This window comes from Orycteropus afer, unplaced genomic scaffold (assembly GCF_000298275.1).
Source record: "Orycteropus afer afer isolate SDZICR_OR568_19922 unplaced genomic scaffold, OryAfe1.0 scaffold00128, whole genome shotgun sequence".
NCBI classification, from domain to species: Eukaryota; Metazoa; Chordata; class Mammalia; order Tubulidentata; family Orycteropodidae; genus Orycteropus; species Orycteropus afer.
In genome coordinates this window covers 7,008,923-7,023,765 of record NW_006921715.1, presented here as the reverse complement: position 1 = coordinate 7,023,765, position 14,843 = coordinate 7,008,923, and the positions used below count along the sequence as shown (strand labels likewise).

The 14,843-nt window shown below is 66.2% G+C and overlaps 1 protein-coding gene across 1 annotated transcript in view; it reads right to left on the bottom strand.

Annotated features, from left to right (window-relative positions):
- Positions 1-217: 217 nt before the first annotated feature.
- The window catches only part of ASPG (asparaginase), a 35,913-nt gene continuing 21,287 nt past the window's right edge, over positions 218-14,843 (bottom strand). The window contains exons 4-18 of the mRNA XM_007944623.1: positions 13,446-13,571; positions 13,110-13,193; positions 11,805-11,931; positions 8,680-8,792; positions 7,766-7,948; positions 7,530-7,643; positions 7,093-7,212; positions 5,842-5,937; positions 5,576-5,739; positions 2,878-2,964; positions 1,953-2,052; positions 1,569-1,637; positions 1,110-1,266; positions 414-516; positions 218-254 (exon numbers count right to left, since the gene is read on the bottom strand). Coding sequence (XP_007942814.1) covers positions 218-254; positions 414-516; positions 1,110-1,266; positions 1,569-1,637; positions 1,953-2,052; positions 2,878-2,964; positions 5,576-5,739; positions 5,842-5,937; positions 7,093-7,212; positions 7,530-7,643; positions 7,766-7,948; positions 8,680-8,792; positions 11,805-11,931; positions 13,110-13,193; positions 13,446-13,571 — 1,680 coding nt within the window. The remainder of the gene's footprint in view (positions 255-413; positions 517-1,109; positions 1,267-1,568; positions 1,638-1,952; positions 2,053-2,877; positions 2,965-5,575; positions 5,740-5,841; positions 5,938-7,092; positions 7,213-7,529; positions 7,644-7,765; positions 7,949-8,679; positions 8,793-11,804; positions 11,932-13,109; positions 13,194-13,445; positions 13,572-14,843) is intronic.

Below are 14,843 nucleotides of genomic sequence, written 5' to 3'. Positions count from 1 at the left end.
GCCTCAGGGAGCTGGCGGGTCAAGCTTTTGCCCAGTGTCAGCAGGGCACAGGCCTCAGACTGAGTCCCCGGTCCTGGGCCAGACGGGCAGACAGAAATGGACAGACAGACCCAAGCCTCATGGGGGCAGTTAGAAGAGTACCATCAGGGTGGGGGACTGGGTAGGGCTCAGAGACTGCGTGTGAGGGTGGGCGGCCCTAGGCCAGCCCAGGCCAGGCTCAGCGCTGGTAGCTGGGATTCTGGAACTTGCAGTATCTGGATGGAGAACGGCCAGGGTCCACAGACTGCCTTCAACCCAGCTGGGCCACCGACGAGGCATACGGCCGCTCGCCCACTCTCCTCCCACCCTCCACTCAGGCCACAGCAGGCCCACCCATCAGCACACTGCCCGAAGCAGGCCCAGCCCCTACCTACCCAGCCCAGCTAGCAAAATGAGGCAGGCCCAGGTCTCCTGTTCCCGCCTCCTCCAGGAGCCGGCCTGGGAGGGGCTGGCCCTCGGTGGGTGGGGGACCGGGTGCTGTGGGTGCCAAGAAGGTGTGAAGTCTCTGCGACGGCTTGCTGGCTCTGCCACCTCAGAGCCCTGCCATGCCCGTGCCCAGGGATTCGGGGGTCAGCAGGACCTGAGGGCCTTGTGAGTGCAGAGACCAGATGACACCATGGGCAGAGTCTGGACAGAGTCGTCCAAGGAGAGTGAGGCCAAAGCAGCTTCACTCAGGGCTGGGGGCTTCCGGAGGAGGTGACTTCAGAGACAAGAGTGAGAAGGATCAAGATGGGTGGGGGCTGCCTGGCCCAGTTACCACACACCCTGAGCCACCCTCTGCCTCAGCCCCAGGCTGGCTCAGGACTCACACCCTCACCATCGCCGATTGGCCACGTGGCCCTCCCCACCCCGCTCCCTCTGCCCCAGAGCTTGGGGCCCTCCCACCATGCACAGCCACAGTCCTGGACTCAGACAGACCACTGGAGCCAGGCTTTGGGGCTGGGGACAGAGCGTGTTTTATTGTCAGTTGCCCAGCTGGCTCCCAGGCTTTGTCATGGAAAGTCACAGAAACCACCATAGAGCCAGGAGGGAGGTCCCCACTCAGGTCCCAGCAGGAGGGCAGGGCCTACACTGCAGCAGGAGGGCTGCAAGGTAGACAACAGGCAGCACTTTCTGAGAATATAATGTGTGCAGCTGTGGAGGCCAGGCGGTGTCCAAGGCAGGGCCACAGAGCAGGGTGGGGGCGTCAGCTGGGGCTGGGCCCAGCCTGGCCGTCAAGGCCGGTTCCTGGGGTGTGGAGGAGGCCCTGGGGAGGCAGGAGGGCTTGATGAGGCTTTGTCCCTCCGGGCCCCACAGTGGCTGGCCTGGTGTGAGGTCACCCTCCCTTTTAGGGAAGCCCTCCCAGACTGCTCCGGCCCCCTGTAGTGTGTGTCCCACCCTAGGCCCACGAGAGGGGCTCAGCCGACCCAGCCCCCGGGGAGACGTCTCCCCTCCTCCCACTCTGTCCCCAGCACTGCACACGCTCCACAGGCCCGGGCTCGGGGCATCTATCACGGGAAGCCAGCAGCCCTGCCCAGGCAGGGGCTCACAGGGTCCGGGGCCCTGCCCTCGAGGTGCTGCAGGAGGGCAACCACGTCCAGGTTTCCGGTAGATTCTGCCTGTGGGGGTGGGGGACTGCCTCAGGAACGCTGGTCTGCGACCTAGACCCACTCAACAGGACACTCCGCAGGAATCTCCACCTGCCCCCGCAGCAGGCACCTCGGGCCTCTGGCTGTCGGCCCAGGGAGGGGCCCGGGTCGGGGAGGGGAGGCTCTCCCCACCCTCCCCGCTCCCACCCCCTCCACCCCCCGCCATCCCACCCCAGCACCAGACAGCAGGGACTGCCCACGAGTCAGGAGGTGGGAGCGGGGGACCTGCCAGGAAGCCTTCCTGGAGGAGGCGGCAGACGGAGTAGAGGCACTGGAGGCACTTACAACTTGCAGGGCAGGCCGCCCATCGTAGCCCGGCAGCCCCAGGTCTGCCCCTGCTTGCCACCACAATCGCAGGCCTTTGCCATCTCCCCGGGAGGCCAGCCTGGAGGTGGAGAGAGCTGACAGAGCCCGGCGCCTCCCACCTCCCTCAACAGAGCGCCCCAAACAGCTGACCCAGCAGCGCCATGCCCTGCGGCCGGAGGAGCTGGGGCAGCTGGGCGACCTGGAGTCTGGTTTCACCGAGTGGGTGTGACAGTGACTCAAGAGGGCTCGCACACACGTGCACGTGCACGCACACCCACACGCTGTCAGCCGCGTGCTTCAGAGGAGTACCAGCTCACGGAGGGAGCCAGAGACCACAGGGGGTTCCTGGCTGGGGCGGGGGAGGGACGGTGCAGAGCCCCCCGTCCCGTGCCTGCCTCACCCTCCTCCTTGGGGAGCCCACGCCGACCCCCACACAGGGGAGCAGTGGGAGACGCCTTCGCCAAAGCGCCCCCGCGACTGGGATCCTCATCCAGGTACCAGCAGCAGCCCCCACCCCCCAGTGTCGCTAGGTCACTCTGGGGGGAATCACACCCCTCCCAGATGCACCCCAGCTCCCCGTCCGTGTCCCCCTGGAGGCGCCTTCCTCCTGTCCCTCCACAGCCCACCCCCAAGAGCCTGGGACGGGGGTGGTGTCCCCGCTTCCTCCGGGCCTGACTGCTCCCCGGCTACCTCAGTTCCCCTACCTGCAACGGAGCCCACCCGGGACTCAGCCACCCGGCGGGGTGACCCCACGGCCCACGGCCTGGGCAGGAATCCCTCCGGATCCCAGCTGAGCAGGTGCAGCCACGTGCAGGCGGGGGTCTTGCTGCCCCCCCCCGCTGCTGACCTGGCCTCCCTCCAGCCACTCCCGGCCCCACTCCCCAGGTGCAACAGCAGCCCCCACCTGCACAGCTCTGTCCCCGCGTCCTCCAGCTCCTGTGCGGACAGGCAGGCCCCAGCTGCTCGCAGCAGCCTGATGACCCGCTGGTGCCTGCCGTGAGAAACCGTGCTGAGTGGCCGCCCTCAGCCAGGCCCTGCCCGGGTACTCAGAGGGGCTGTCCGCCCGCCCAGACCGCCACGGCCCATCCAGACCCCAGCCCAGGCCCCTCCCAGACCACGGAGGTCCACAAGGTCTCAGGACTGGGGGCCTCAGTCAACCCTGCTAAGAGCCCTCTATCAGCAACTCAAACCCCACATGGTCTCCCCTGGCCCCTTGCAAAGGCCAGTGCAGTCCCGTGGGCACCTGGGGACAGTCCCCCCATGAATCAGATGCACATATTGACAGCCTCTCCAGGCCAGGCCCCGAGCTGGGTCTGGGGAAACCAAGTCAACCAGGCCCAGGTTCTGCCACTGAGGGTGGGTGGGAATGGAACATTGGGCAGACCAGTGGGACTAGAGCATCGAGGACGCCAGGGGGCTGGGGGCAGAGGTAGCGTGGGGCAGTGTCCTCACTAACAGGGCCGCTTTCCCTGCCCAGATTCGGAAGCGTTGGGAGGAGGGTCCCAGACTACGTGCTCCCCCATCGGAGCCCTTTGTGGCGGGCTGGTGTTTCTGGGCCCAGCTGGGCAGGTGGGCCCCTGGCGGGCAGCTGGGCAGGGGAGCGAGTCAGGGAGCCCAGACCGGTCCGGGGGGTGTTGTGACAGCCAGGGCGGGGACAGAGGGCCAAGACAGATGAGCTCATGCTATCCGCCCACACCCGAGGACGCCCTCTGGAATCTCAGCCTAGACCACCCCCAGCTGGGTGCCCTCCCAGCCCCTCCCACACCCCCAGCCCCTCTCCTGGTCTGAGGCCTGAAGTAACACCCACCATGTCTGTGTAGAAGGTTCCCCTAGCGTCCAGCGCAGTTGACAAAGAACCGCCAGAGACTCACAGTTGAGGGGGACCCAGGGTCACAGGCGGGGAGACCCAGGGTGAACCCTGGGGGGGACCCCAAGATGGTAGTGGAGGGGACTCAGGATCACAGTGTAGGAAGAGCCCCAGGGAGAGGTGGTGGCCCCAGGACTAGCAGGTCAGATGACCTGTGCCCCTACCCCACCTGAGGTCACTTCTGCTGTCAGAAAACAGAGTCCCAGGCCCCGACCCCCACACATTCCTGTGTAAACACACACACACACGTGTGCTCCTACATGCACAATGCCTCCCAAGTGTATTCTTAACATGTATGTGTGCACACGTTCCTGCGTACACATACATGCTCACACATTTGTTCTTGTGTGATACACATGTGCTCACACGTTCCTGCATATACACACTCACACGTGTTCCCCATGTGCATGTACACACATGTTCCCTGTACGCACACATGTTCCCCATGCACTGTGTCCCCCATGTACACACACACACACTCCCGTGTGCATGTGCACACCCACATGCACTCTTAGCACTGATGCTGCCTCCGCCTTTGGGGGGGAGGTTATAGGAGCAGACACACTGCGGGCCCCCCACTCTGGGCCGCAGCTGGGCAGTTGCAGCCTCGCAGGACCGTGAGTCCCTTGACCAGGGCGCCGTGGCCCCAAGCCTCCCCAGGCACAGCTGCCTCGCCCCCCTTTCCACCACCCCCATCTGCCCTAAGTTCGGAGTGTCAACCAGACAGGCCAGCCGTTGGGGAGACATCACGATTAGCCTTCATCACCCCGTGGGCCAGGTGCCCTCAGAGAAAAGAGACGCCGACCCAGCCCCACCAGGGAACGCTGTGGCGTCTGGGGCCTCAAAAGCCCATGTGTGCTGTCACACGCTGGCCGCCGCCCAAGCCCTGCCCACGTGGGCTCCATGACAGGGAGGGGCCATCAGAGCTAAGGGCCAGTCCTGTGACCCCAGCAAGGCCACCTCTCCCTGCACCCCGTTGTCCCCAGCCTCCCCATTGGCGACTGACCCTTCATGAGTGTTTCTCTACAACCTCCCCACTGCAGGTGCAGCCCCCTGACACCACTGCAGACCAGGAAACCTCTCAGGGTGCGGGGTCCGACAGCAGCCTGCAGGGACCCTACTCCTCCTTCTGGAGCCCAGACCTCGGGGGCCCCACACCTGCACCCCAGCCAGCCAGCCCACTGGCCTGGGGCTTCAGCATGAGGGTGGCCGTCACCCACACACCCAGGCCAGGCTCTGCCTTCCAAGAGCCAGGGATTGGTGGGTGAGGCCAGCTTGGGGACCCCTCCCCACACCCTCAGGCTGACCCTGCCTCCAAGGGCACCTGTGCAACACCCCAGCCTACCTTGACCTGCTCGTCTGGTCTGGACAGGGCTCTAACTCATGCCCTATTGCCCTCGGCCAGGGCCCACCCACAGGGGCAACTACAGCACGGAGCCCCCAGACCCCTCTCGCTTTGGCCGGATAGGTTTTCCTTGCTAGAAACCCAGGGCCAGGGGCTGGCTGGTTACCTCCTCTCAGAAGCCTTGCTCTGCACAGCCCCCACGGCGGTCACTGTGAGTCCTCGGTGCCCAGGGTGGAGGATTTGTGGGGCTGCGGGAAGCACCTTCTTCCCTAGCTCTGTGAGGGGCGCTGTGTGGCCCCAGGTAAACACGGGTCCTCTCTGTGCCTGCTGTGGCCATCCTGCCCGTGGCGGCCCCCCCCGTGTCCACGCAGCACCCAGACCGCCCAGTACCTGCCCCTCACGGCCAGCAGCAGTGGGCTGAGGCCGTCCTCGCTACGGGCGTTCACGTCAGCCCCTCTGCACAGCAGCATGCTGACGGCTCCAGGGTGGCCCACGCGGGCGGCCACGTGCAGTGGGGTCTGTCCGTTAAAGTCCTTCATGCTCAGGTCACAGCCCTGGGCGGACACAGGGCCTGTCACTCCCTTGGGCAGGGCTGGCCTGCCCCGCCCCCGTCCCTCCAGGCCTGGCTGAGGCTGGGGAGGAGGCTGGAAGCTCACCGCAGCCACCAGCACCCGCAGCGCCTCCAGGTCCCCAGCACGGGCTGCCGCACAGGCCAGACCGGGCAGCAAGGCATCCCACACAGCACTGAACTCCTGGGGGTGACGCAGCACTGGGACCCATGCCCTGGGGCCTCAGCACCCCAGGGGGGCAGGCAGAGGAGACCTGAGCACCAGCCACCCGCCAGCCACCGCCAGCAGCAGGGCCCTGGACTGAGGGTCTACCCACCAGCCCAGCCTCACTTCTACCCACGGGAACAGGAGGAGCCCAGGCTGTCACATCCCAAAGTCCTGGGTTCGACTCGCACTAGCCCACCCAGAGGCCCATCTAGACCCCTGCTTCCTGGGAGCAAAGCCACGGATCGGAGGTCCCTGTGTGACCCTCTAAGGGCCCGGGTCCTCTGCTGCCCCACCGCTGTGGAGGAAGCTGGGGTAAACACACAAGTCACCCGCTGGGGCACATGGGGAGGGGTGCCCTGTCTTCCCCGAAAGAAGGGTCCTGCACCCACCTGCCCATCCCTGCAGGACCCCCAGGCCACCCGGCACTCAGAGGACAGCAGGTCGCCTGGGAGCCCCAAGCTTGCTGGGGAGTCCCCCAAGGTACCAGAGGCTGGCCTCAGAGCAAAGGGCCCCCTGCTCACCACATGCTACACGGGGTGGCCATATCCTATAAAGGGATGCCACCTACAGCAGCAGAGGTGGACACAGCCACCTCGTGACAGGCCACCCAGACAGCCCCTCCACCTGACGACTGCCCACTCCAGCCGCCGCAGAGCTACCTCCCGTCCCCACCTCTGCCCCTGTGTAGCGGGGGACACCGAGGCACGGGCCCCAGCTGCAGGGGCCATGCTGTGGGGCACCAAGAGCCTGGCTCCCCCCGAGCTCCACTCAAGGCCGGGAAGCAGCCTTGGTTCCAGCTTTTCCGAGTCAGGCCAGCGACTCATGTGCTAGGGGGGCCGGGGCCCAGGCTGGGCCACCTCTCCAGGGGCTGGGGCAGGCAGCCGTGGGCCAGGAGCCCCGGCTCTAGCACTCGGCACCTCCCAGCAGCCCCACGCCAGGCCCGGCGGGGCCAGTGGGGAGGCAGCGCCCAGCCCAGCACGGGCCCACAGCTGCCCCACCCTGTGGCCTGGCAGGGCCCAGCCCGCACCACGAATGATGAGGCCGCTAGCTGTGTGGGGCTCTACCAGGCTGAGGGCGCGCACAGCCCGGACCCACGCAGCAGCCCCGTTCAGCCCCCTCATCGGCCGGCACCTGGCTGTTGCTCAGCCTGAGGAACTGGGCCACCTGGTGCCCCAGCGGGCTCCCCCGAAGTGCGGGCTCGAGCTCGGAGGCCGGCAGAGTCATCTCTCCACGAAGATCCTGGGCCAGCAGCTGTGGGAGCACAGGAGGCTCGACCCAGACGGGCCACCAAGGGCCAGGTGTCGGGGCTGGGACCCCCCGCTGTGTGCATGGGCTGGAGGGTAGCCTGCCAGGCCCCGCCTCCCCCAAATAGGCCAGCACCCCCAGGCTGTGTCTGGGCCTGCCTGGAGGAGAGAGGGGACAGGGCATATGGGAGCACTGGGGAGACCCGCAGCCTGCACCCCAGCCCCCCCAGGTCCCCCCATATTCCACACCCTGGGCTGGCCCCACACTCTCCCGAGTCACCCCAGGCAGTGCTCGGCCCACCGCCCTCCGAGGGCCCTGCACACCTGCTTCCTGTCGTCCAGGCTCAGCCCCGGGAGCCCCAGCACATAAGCCAGTTTGGCCAGCGCAGCCTCCGAGGTCATGTCAGAGCCGGGGACCAGGCCGGTGCCCACCAAGGCCTTCAGGGAGGCGAGTGGTCATGCACCCTCTGTCCTGCCTCTCCTTGCGCCCAGGCCACTGATCCCCGCCCACCGCCCTTCCAGAGACCCCCTCCATGCCCCGGCCACCAGTCCCCGCCCACCACGCCAGCAGCGTAGTCCGAGGTCACAGGGCCCTGGAGGCAGTGGGTGCAGTTGACAATGAGCAGGCCCCGGCTGGCCGCGGCCCGCAGCTCCTGCAGCAGCTCAGGCTTGGTGGGCCCATTGCCCGAGCCAAAGGTCTCCAGGACCACGCCCTTGAGGGGAGGCTGCAGGAAGGCCCGGACCTGGGGGACGACAGGTGAGGGCGTGGCTCTGGGGACAGCCTAGCAGACCTGGCCGCCTGGCTCCCTCCTCTCTGTAGAGGACGGACACTGGCCCCAAAGCAGAGGGGACCGCCAGCCAGAGGCACTGCAGGGCTGTCCCTACATCCAGGAGCATCCATCGGAGACCACCCCCTCCAAAGGCCACCTGTGTGCAAGCCGAGAGGCCGCACCTGGCATGGCCACAGATCAGGCCCTGTGGAAAAGCCTGAGACGAGGCCAGGGGGAGCTGAGGGGACACCAGGGCCCCAGGAGCTACCCCACCTGGACCCCTTGGCCACCCCCGGCCTGGCAGCTACCTGCTCTGACCTGTCAGGAATTTGGGAAAGCAAACAGAAGGCCCGAGGGCCAGTAGCCCCTACACCCCTCGAGTACACAAGGCTCCAGCCGGAAGGCAGAGGACGGGTCTTGTGTCCGGTAGCAACTCACACAGGGACGGTCCCAGGATGGCCCCACTGCTGACTCAGCCCTGCCCTGTCCTGGCTGCCGGGGACATGGCCCAGGACCCCCAGGGCTGGGCCACCATGTCTGCCCCCAACAAGTGGGCCTGGGGTGATGGGGGCACATCAGGGTTCCTGCTGGAAGGGCTCCCAGGGGGGCACCGTCACCCATGCTGGGATTCCCAGTGGCGGTCTGCCCTGGCCGGGTGGGCACAGGGTCTGCAGGGGGTGCTCGGAGGAGTGGGCGGGGCCTACCAGGGAGCCGGGGATCCCAGGGTACAGACGCAGCACGCCCACGTCACGCTCCAAGCCGCTGTGCACCACGAGCGGGTCCTGTCCACGAACCTTCCGCACCAGCTGCTGGTTGACTGAGGACAGGGGATGGAAGGGGCCTGGGGGAGCCTGCCAGCAACACCCACTCCTGTGGATCCCCACCAGTCCTCACAGCCTAGAACCGGGCAGCAACCCCTCCTGCCCCGCTAGACTGCATCCCCACCAAGTCCTCCTGCCCTTGGTCATTCATCCAAGGAGCCAAGCTTGCAGTGGACCCAGGGGCTGGAGGAGGTAGGGGTGGGTGACGAGGGTGAGTGGCCCTGGGAGGGGCGAGGGAAGCAGAGCCTCACAGCTGCAGAGGAGTGGCTAACAGTGTTCCTGGCTGAGGGACCACAGGCACGGAACTCAGGGGGCCCAGGGAACCCGCTGGGAACTGGAAGCACTTTGGGGTGCTGCGTCCCTACAGGTGCTCACTGCCCAGTGGCTGAGGTAGACGCCCACCACATCCCCTCCTCCCACCACATCCCCTCCGCCCACCACGTCCCCCGCTCCCACCACGTCCCCTCCGCCCACCACGTCCCCACCTTCCCAAGCATCCTCTGACCAGGCAGCTTTGGCCCCCTCACTAAGCAGACACCTGGCCCCACCTGACCCACACCTACACGCCACCCAGCACGCAAGCTGAAGGAGCAAGGGATAGTGACCCAAGGAGGGAATGGACGGATGGATGGATGGGTCTCTGGACCCTTCACCTTTGGGGCAAGAAAGCCCCCAAGTCAGAAGCCTAGCCCGCCCCCGCCTCCTCCACACATCCAGAATGACAGGCCCTGCAAGGCACAGAGGGGCAGATGTGGCGAGTCAGCACCCCTTACACTCGGCCCCCTGCCCAGAGCACCTCTGGAACCTAGAGGGTCAGTGTGTGCACAGTGTGACCGAGCCACTGACCGCCTCAACTTCCGGGCAGAGGAGCAGCCAGGCAACTGGCCTCTAAGCCCAGGAGCCGGGGCCAAGGACTGGGCTGCCCGAGGCTGCTGAGGAGAGCAGGGGCCACAGAGGCCCCCTCCTGCAGCCCGGGGAAACTGAGGTCACGGAGCCAGGTGCAGGGCCAGGACGAGAAAGGGGAGGAGGTGAAAAGGGGGCTCCCGGACCCCCAGCAGGACACCTCCTCTCCCCGCCGCATGCAGGCACGCCAAGCCTGGAGCCCCAGCGAATCCGTGTGTAATAAACAGAGCCATTCTGGACACTGGCTGCTTCTCGGACCCCTGGGAGACGAGCAGCTGGAGGCGAGAGGACGGAGCCAGGCCCTCCACTCCCCTCCCCTGCGGCCAGAGCACCCATCAGCCCCTGCTCCTTATCTGCTCTCCAGCTGAAATCCTCACCTCAAATTAGACGTCCTCTGGGAGAGCTGATAAGGTGCTTGCTGCCACCCCTGTCCCCAGAGTTGCGGCTCCAGAGGGGCGTTCACGGAGCGGCTGCCCACAGTAGCCACATCAAGGACCCTGTACTGCCCCTTGGCTGGCCAATGGCCGGGGCCAGTGCTCCTAGAGCCAGAGGGGTCCTCTCTGCACCCCAAGTCCTTCCCTCACCGGCTCCCCCCTGGGCCCCCCACCCCCAGCGGCAGGTGCCTTAGAGACAGGGTGGCGGCACCACTGACACCCTGGAGGGAGAGATGACTGTCACCAGGTCCACAGGCGGCCTGGGCAGCCCAGCATGCCTGGGGCAGGTGGCACCATCCAGGGTACCAAGGAGGACACTGGGGCACTGCGTGGCCACTGCGAGTGGGAGGCAGGCTGGGCTGGAACCAGGCAACCTGACCACCCAGTGAGATGCACCTGGGCGGGGGGCGGACTCAGGGCAAGAAGGTGCCGGGTGGAGACAGGCTCTCACAGCGGCCCCGAGTCCTCCTCTAAGCCCAGGAGCCGGTGGCAAGGACAGGGCAGCCTGGACACCCAGGAAAGGCAGGGCCGCTGCTACCCCTACACCACCCCGCCCGACCGGCGCTGAGGCCAGGCAGGCCTCCTGACCCAGGTTCCCTGAGGGATTCGGCGGGGTCAGGGGTGAGCACCACACAAGGACACCCCACCTGCCCTCACCCTGACTTGGACAGGGACCCGATGGTGGCCTTACGGAAAGCAGGCGGGATGGCCCTGACCTAGCCTGGGGCCAGCCTCAGCCCTGACGCCACTGTTCCCCGGGGCCTTGCTCTGACTCTGAAGCCTCTCAGCGCCAGGTGCCAGACCAGGCTGCCATCGGGGGTGCAAGGCATCGGGTTCTCAGGCACCACACGTTGGTGCCCTGGCCAGTTGGCAGCCCAGGACTTGGCGTGGGAGACAAGCTTAGTGCCACCCTCAGGTCTGCGTCCGCAGGGCTCCCTGCCTCCGTCTGGGCTGACGTGGCCTGGCAGAGGGCTCCCTGCCTCCGTCTGGGCTGACATGGCCTGGCAGAGGGCTCCCTGCCTCCATCTGGGCTGACGTGACAGAGGCCTTAGGGTCCGGGTCTGCCACCTCTGCTCCCCAGCCACTGGGTCTCCAGGAAGCGCCACTCGGAGCCCCAGAGAAGGGGGACTTGGTCCCCACCCACACTTTCCTCCCTGCCTGGGTGGCCAGGCCTGGGACAGGAGGGGCTGACACCACCACACAGGGTAGGCAGGGGGCTGGTTCACGAGCCAGCGCCACCGTGTACCACAGCCATCCTGGGAACGAGGCCCTGGCACCCAGGGCAAGACCTCCCCAAAGGGCTCTGGCCTGTGGAGGGGTAGCCTCAAGACCGACCCAGCAGGCGCAGAGCACAGAGGACGTCCCCAGAACTCCCAGGGAGGCTGCAAGGATGAGGCCACACTCCAGGAACCTGCAGTGCCATGTCCAGGCAGGACAAAGGCACAGAGGCCTGGCTTGGGGTCCACACGGCCAAGGAAGACCCCCAATCCTGCTCCTCGAGCTCCAAGCCCACAGTGACCTGTGGCCCCTATGCTCCTCCCCCCACGCTGCCCTCTGGCTTCTCCATGGCCCAGGGCAGAAGCCGACGGGTGAGGCAGGACCCAGCATGCCGCCCCCACCAGCCCCGGAGAGAGCCGGCCGCACCCACCCTGCTGGTGCTACTCAGCTTACTTATGATGTCAGCGCCCACGGTGGCCAGAGGGGGCAGGTTGGGGGAGCAGAAAGCCGCGAACCTCCGAGAGTCCACCTTGGTGGCCCTGTTGCCCCGGAACAGTTGGTTCTGGAAGTACAGACAGACCTGAGGGAAGGGAGGGGTGCGGCTCAGCGCAGGGCCGCCACCGGAGCCCCCACTCGCCATCTGGCTCCCTCCCTGCAGACAGCAGGAGAGCCTGTACCCCAGGAGGGCCCCCTCACCACACGCAGAGAGGAGGTCCCCGACAAAAGAGCTCCTAGGAGCAGCCTTGCAGGCAGCAGCCCCCAGCTCACACACCCTTTCACCGCCATGGCAAAGCCACAGTCCTGCAGGGGCCACCCTCATGAACACAAGTAGACCCCAGCCTCCACTGCCCAGTGCTGGTTCCCTCAGGGAGGCCCAGCCTGGCCCCCCAGCCCGGGACAGGACAGCCGGGGACAGCAAAGCAGGTCTTGGAACTGCTGCCCCCAAACAAAGGCGCACCCCCGCAGGAAGGGAAACACCCAAGACAGAAGGGGCCCCCCGGCCAAGCAGGAGCGGTGGGGAGGGAGCCCTTGTAAACGCCTCCCTGAGAAGCTGCCGGAAACGGGGAAAGAAGAGTGCAGACTCCAAGTCCGCATTCGGTGCTGTCCACGTTTACAGATACGTGTCACGTACACACACGTGTGATGCGAAACCCCGTTGCCGTGGGGTCCACTCTGGCTCCGGAACCCGTGGGTGTCAGGACCCCAAGCTGATTTCTCACAAGCGGACGGCCAGCCTATCTCCTGAGGCAGCACTGGGTGGACTCCGACCTCCAGCCCTCTGTTTGCAGCCTACTATGCTCTGTGGCAGAGGCTAAGGCACTTGACTGCTAACCAGAAGGCTGGCGGTTCAAACCCACCAGCCACTCCTCGGACGGAAGATGGGGCAATCTACTTCCATAGTGATACTGCCTCAGAAACCCAAGGAGGGGTCGCTATGGGTCGGGTCCGACTCGACGGCACATAACAACAACAACAACAACATGCTCCCCATTCACACCAGCCAGGCGTCAAAATGGAAGTTGGGAGGAAACCACCACACTGCTGATGGTGTTTCTGGGAAGAGTGAGGGTGACTGGCGCACCCACTTTCTCCAGTTTTTGTTTTTCATGCATCATGCATCCCGTGTGAAGTAAAACAACGAACTCTTTAAACCCACTTGTGTGCCCCCTGCCCCCAGGATCCCTGAGAGCTGGCGTCCAGCCCCCGGCCCACGCAGCCAACCCCTCTGCCCGTCAAGCCCCAGCCAAGCACGGGCACCTCGGGGATCAGGTACTGGGCAGCCATCAGCAGCGCCCCCAGCAGGTTCTCGCGGCCGTCATTCCAGAGAGCATGGATCGGTACCTGGGGGAGACCCCATGGGCAGTCACCGAGCAGGCCGGCGGCCAGAGGGGCATGGGGAACCCACAGGCAGGATCGGCCCCTTGTCTGAGAGCAGGGAGGGCTGGGTGCGCTTGGGCCGCTCAGAGAAGGCAGGCCACAGACACCCCGGCCAGGCCAACCCTGACCCTCGACAGCTGTGATGATGCCCGCCTGCGCCCGGGACCCCCCACTCTGCTTCCCTGCTGGGGACCCCATTCTGGACGGCCTCGTCACCTGGGCCCCGGTGAAGATTACAGGCTTCCGCAGGTTTTCCAGCACAAAGGAGAGCGTAGAGGCAGCGAAGGCCATGGTGTCGGTGCCGTGGATGACCACAAAGCCGTGGTACTGCTCGTAATACCTCTGCAGCCGGACAGACACTCTCTGGCTGGCTCGCCCTCCACCCGCTGGCCTCCTCCTGGTGTCCGAGCGGCCACCCAGGCCCCTGCTCTCCCCCCGACCTCCGATTCAGCCCTCAGACCACCAGAGCATACAAGCCAAAGACACAGTCCCCCCATCGACCTCCAGCCAAGGTCCCTCAGGCACAGCACACAGGCAGGGGCCCGTCAGCACTCGCCAAGGCCCCAGGCCAGCCCAGTGGCCCTGGAGAGGCCCGTGCTGAGGGGCTATGAGTGAGAGCCCTCCATCCCCTGCTCTCAGACTCTCCGCCCAGTGGGACGGGAGAGGTGCACGATGCTGATGGGTCAGGCACACAGAGGACATCGACAGACAAACATGGGGAAGGGCCTTCCAGGCCCAGGAAAGACGCGAGCCCTCCCAGGAAGCCACCGACCGGGGGAGGCAGGGAGTACCGGGGAGAGGCTGGTTGTGAAGCTTCTCCTCCAGCCACCACTGCCCAGAGGGTGGTCACGCTGGGCCAGGGCAGGGGCTGCGTGGGGCCCAGTTCTGAGAGTCCCAGTGACCCACACGGGCCTGAGTAGCCCGCACTGACAGCCCTTCAAGCAGAGCCATCCACCTAGTTGAATCCATCAGCCAACTAGCCACTCAAGGAGTGGGGCTGGGCGCCCTCTGCTGGCCACGCAGAGGGACGCAGCTGAGCAGATGAAGAGAGGGGCCAGGGGTCAGGCAGCCAGGACTTTGGTGGGCAGACCCAGCAGAGGAGACGCCCCTAGGCCACAGCCAGACGAGATGTGTCCACAACAGCCAGCTGCCCTTACTGTCACTGTCTCAGGCAGCCACCTCGAGGCACTGGGTGCCTGTGCGGGCACCACGGAGCTTCTAAGGAGCGGCAGGTGGGGCTTGGGCCTGAGGGGAGGCGTTGAGGTGACCAGGGAACCAGGGTCGGTCTTGTGCGGGGACATATGCCCGGGGGCTGCAGATGGTGAGGGAGGGGTGTCTGTGCAGACAACTCATGACAGCCGTCTGGGAGGGGATGGTGGACAGCCCTCCCACCAGAGCCTGCAGAGCCCAGGCTGGACAGGTCTGCTCCTCTCAGGGCTTCCCCGGCTGCCTCCACTGGGCTTCTGCAACTGCAGGGCTGCCTGGCCCGGCCCCACCCTCCCAGTCCTGCTGCCCCCCTGCCCTCAGAAGACCCCCAGCCCCATTTCCATCCCACCCCACCTCACCCTCCTAGCCCAGTCCACCCTCCAGGCACCGCCCCACGCTGCTAGTCCC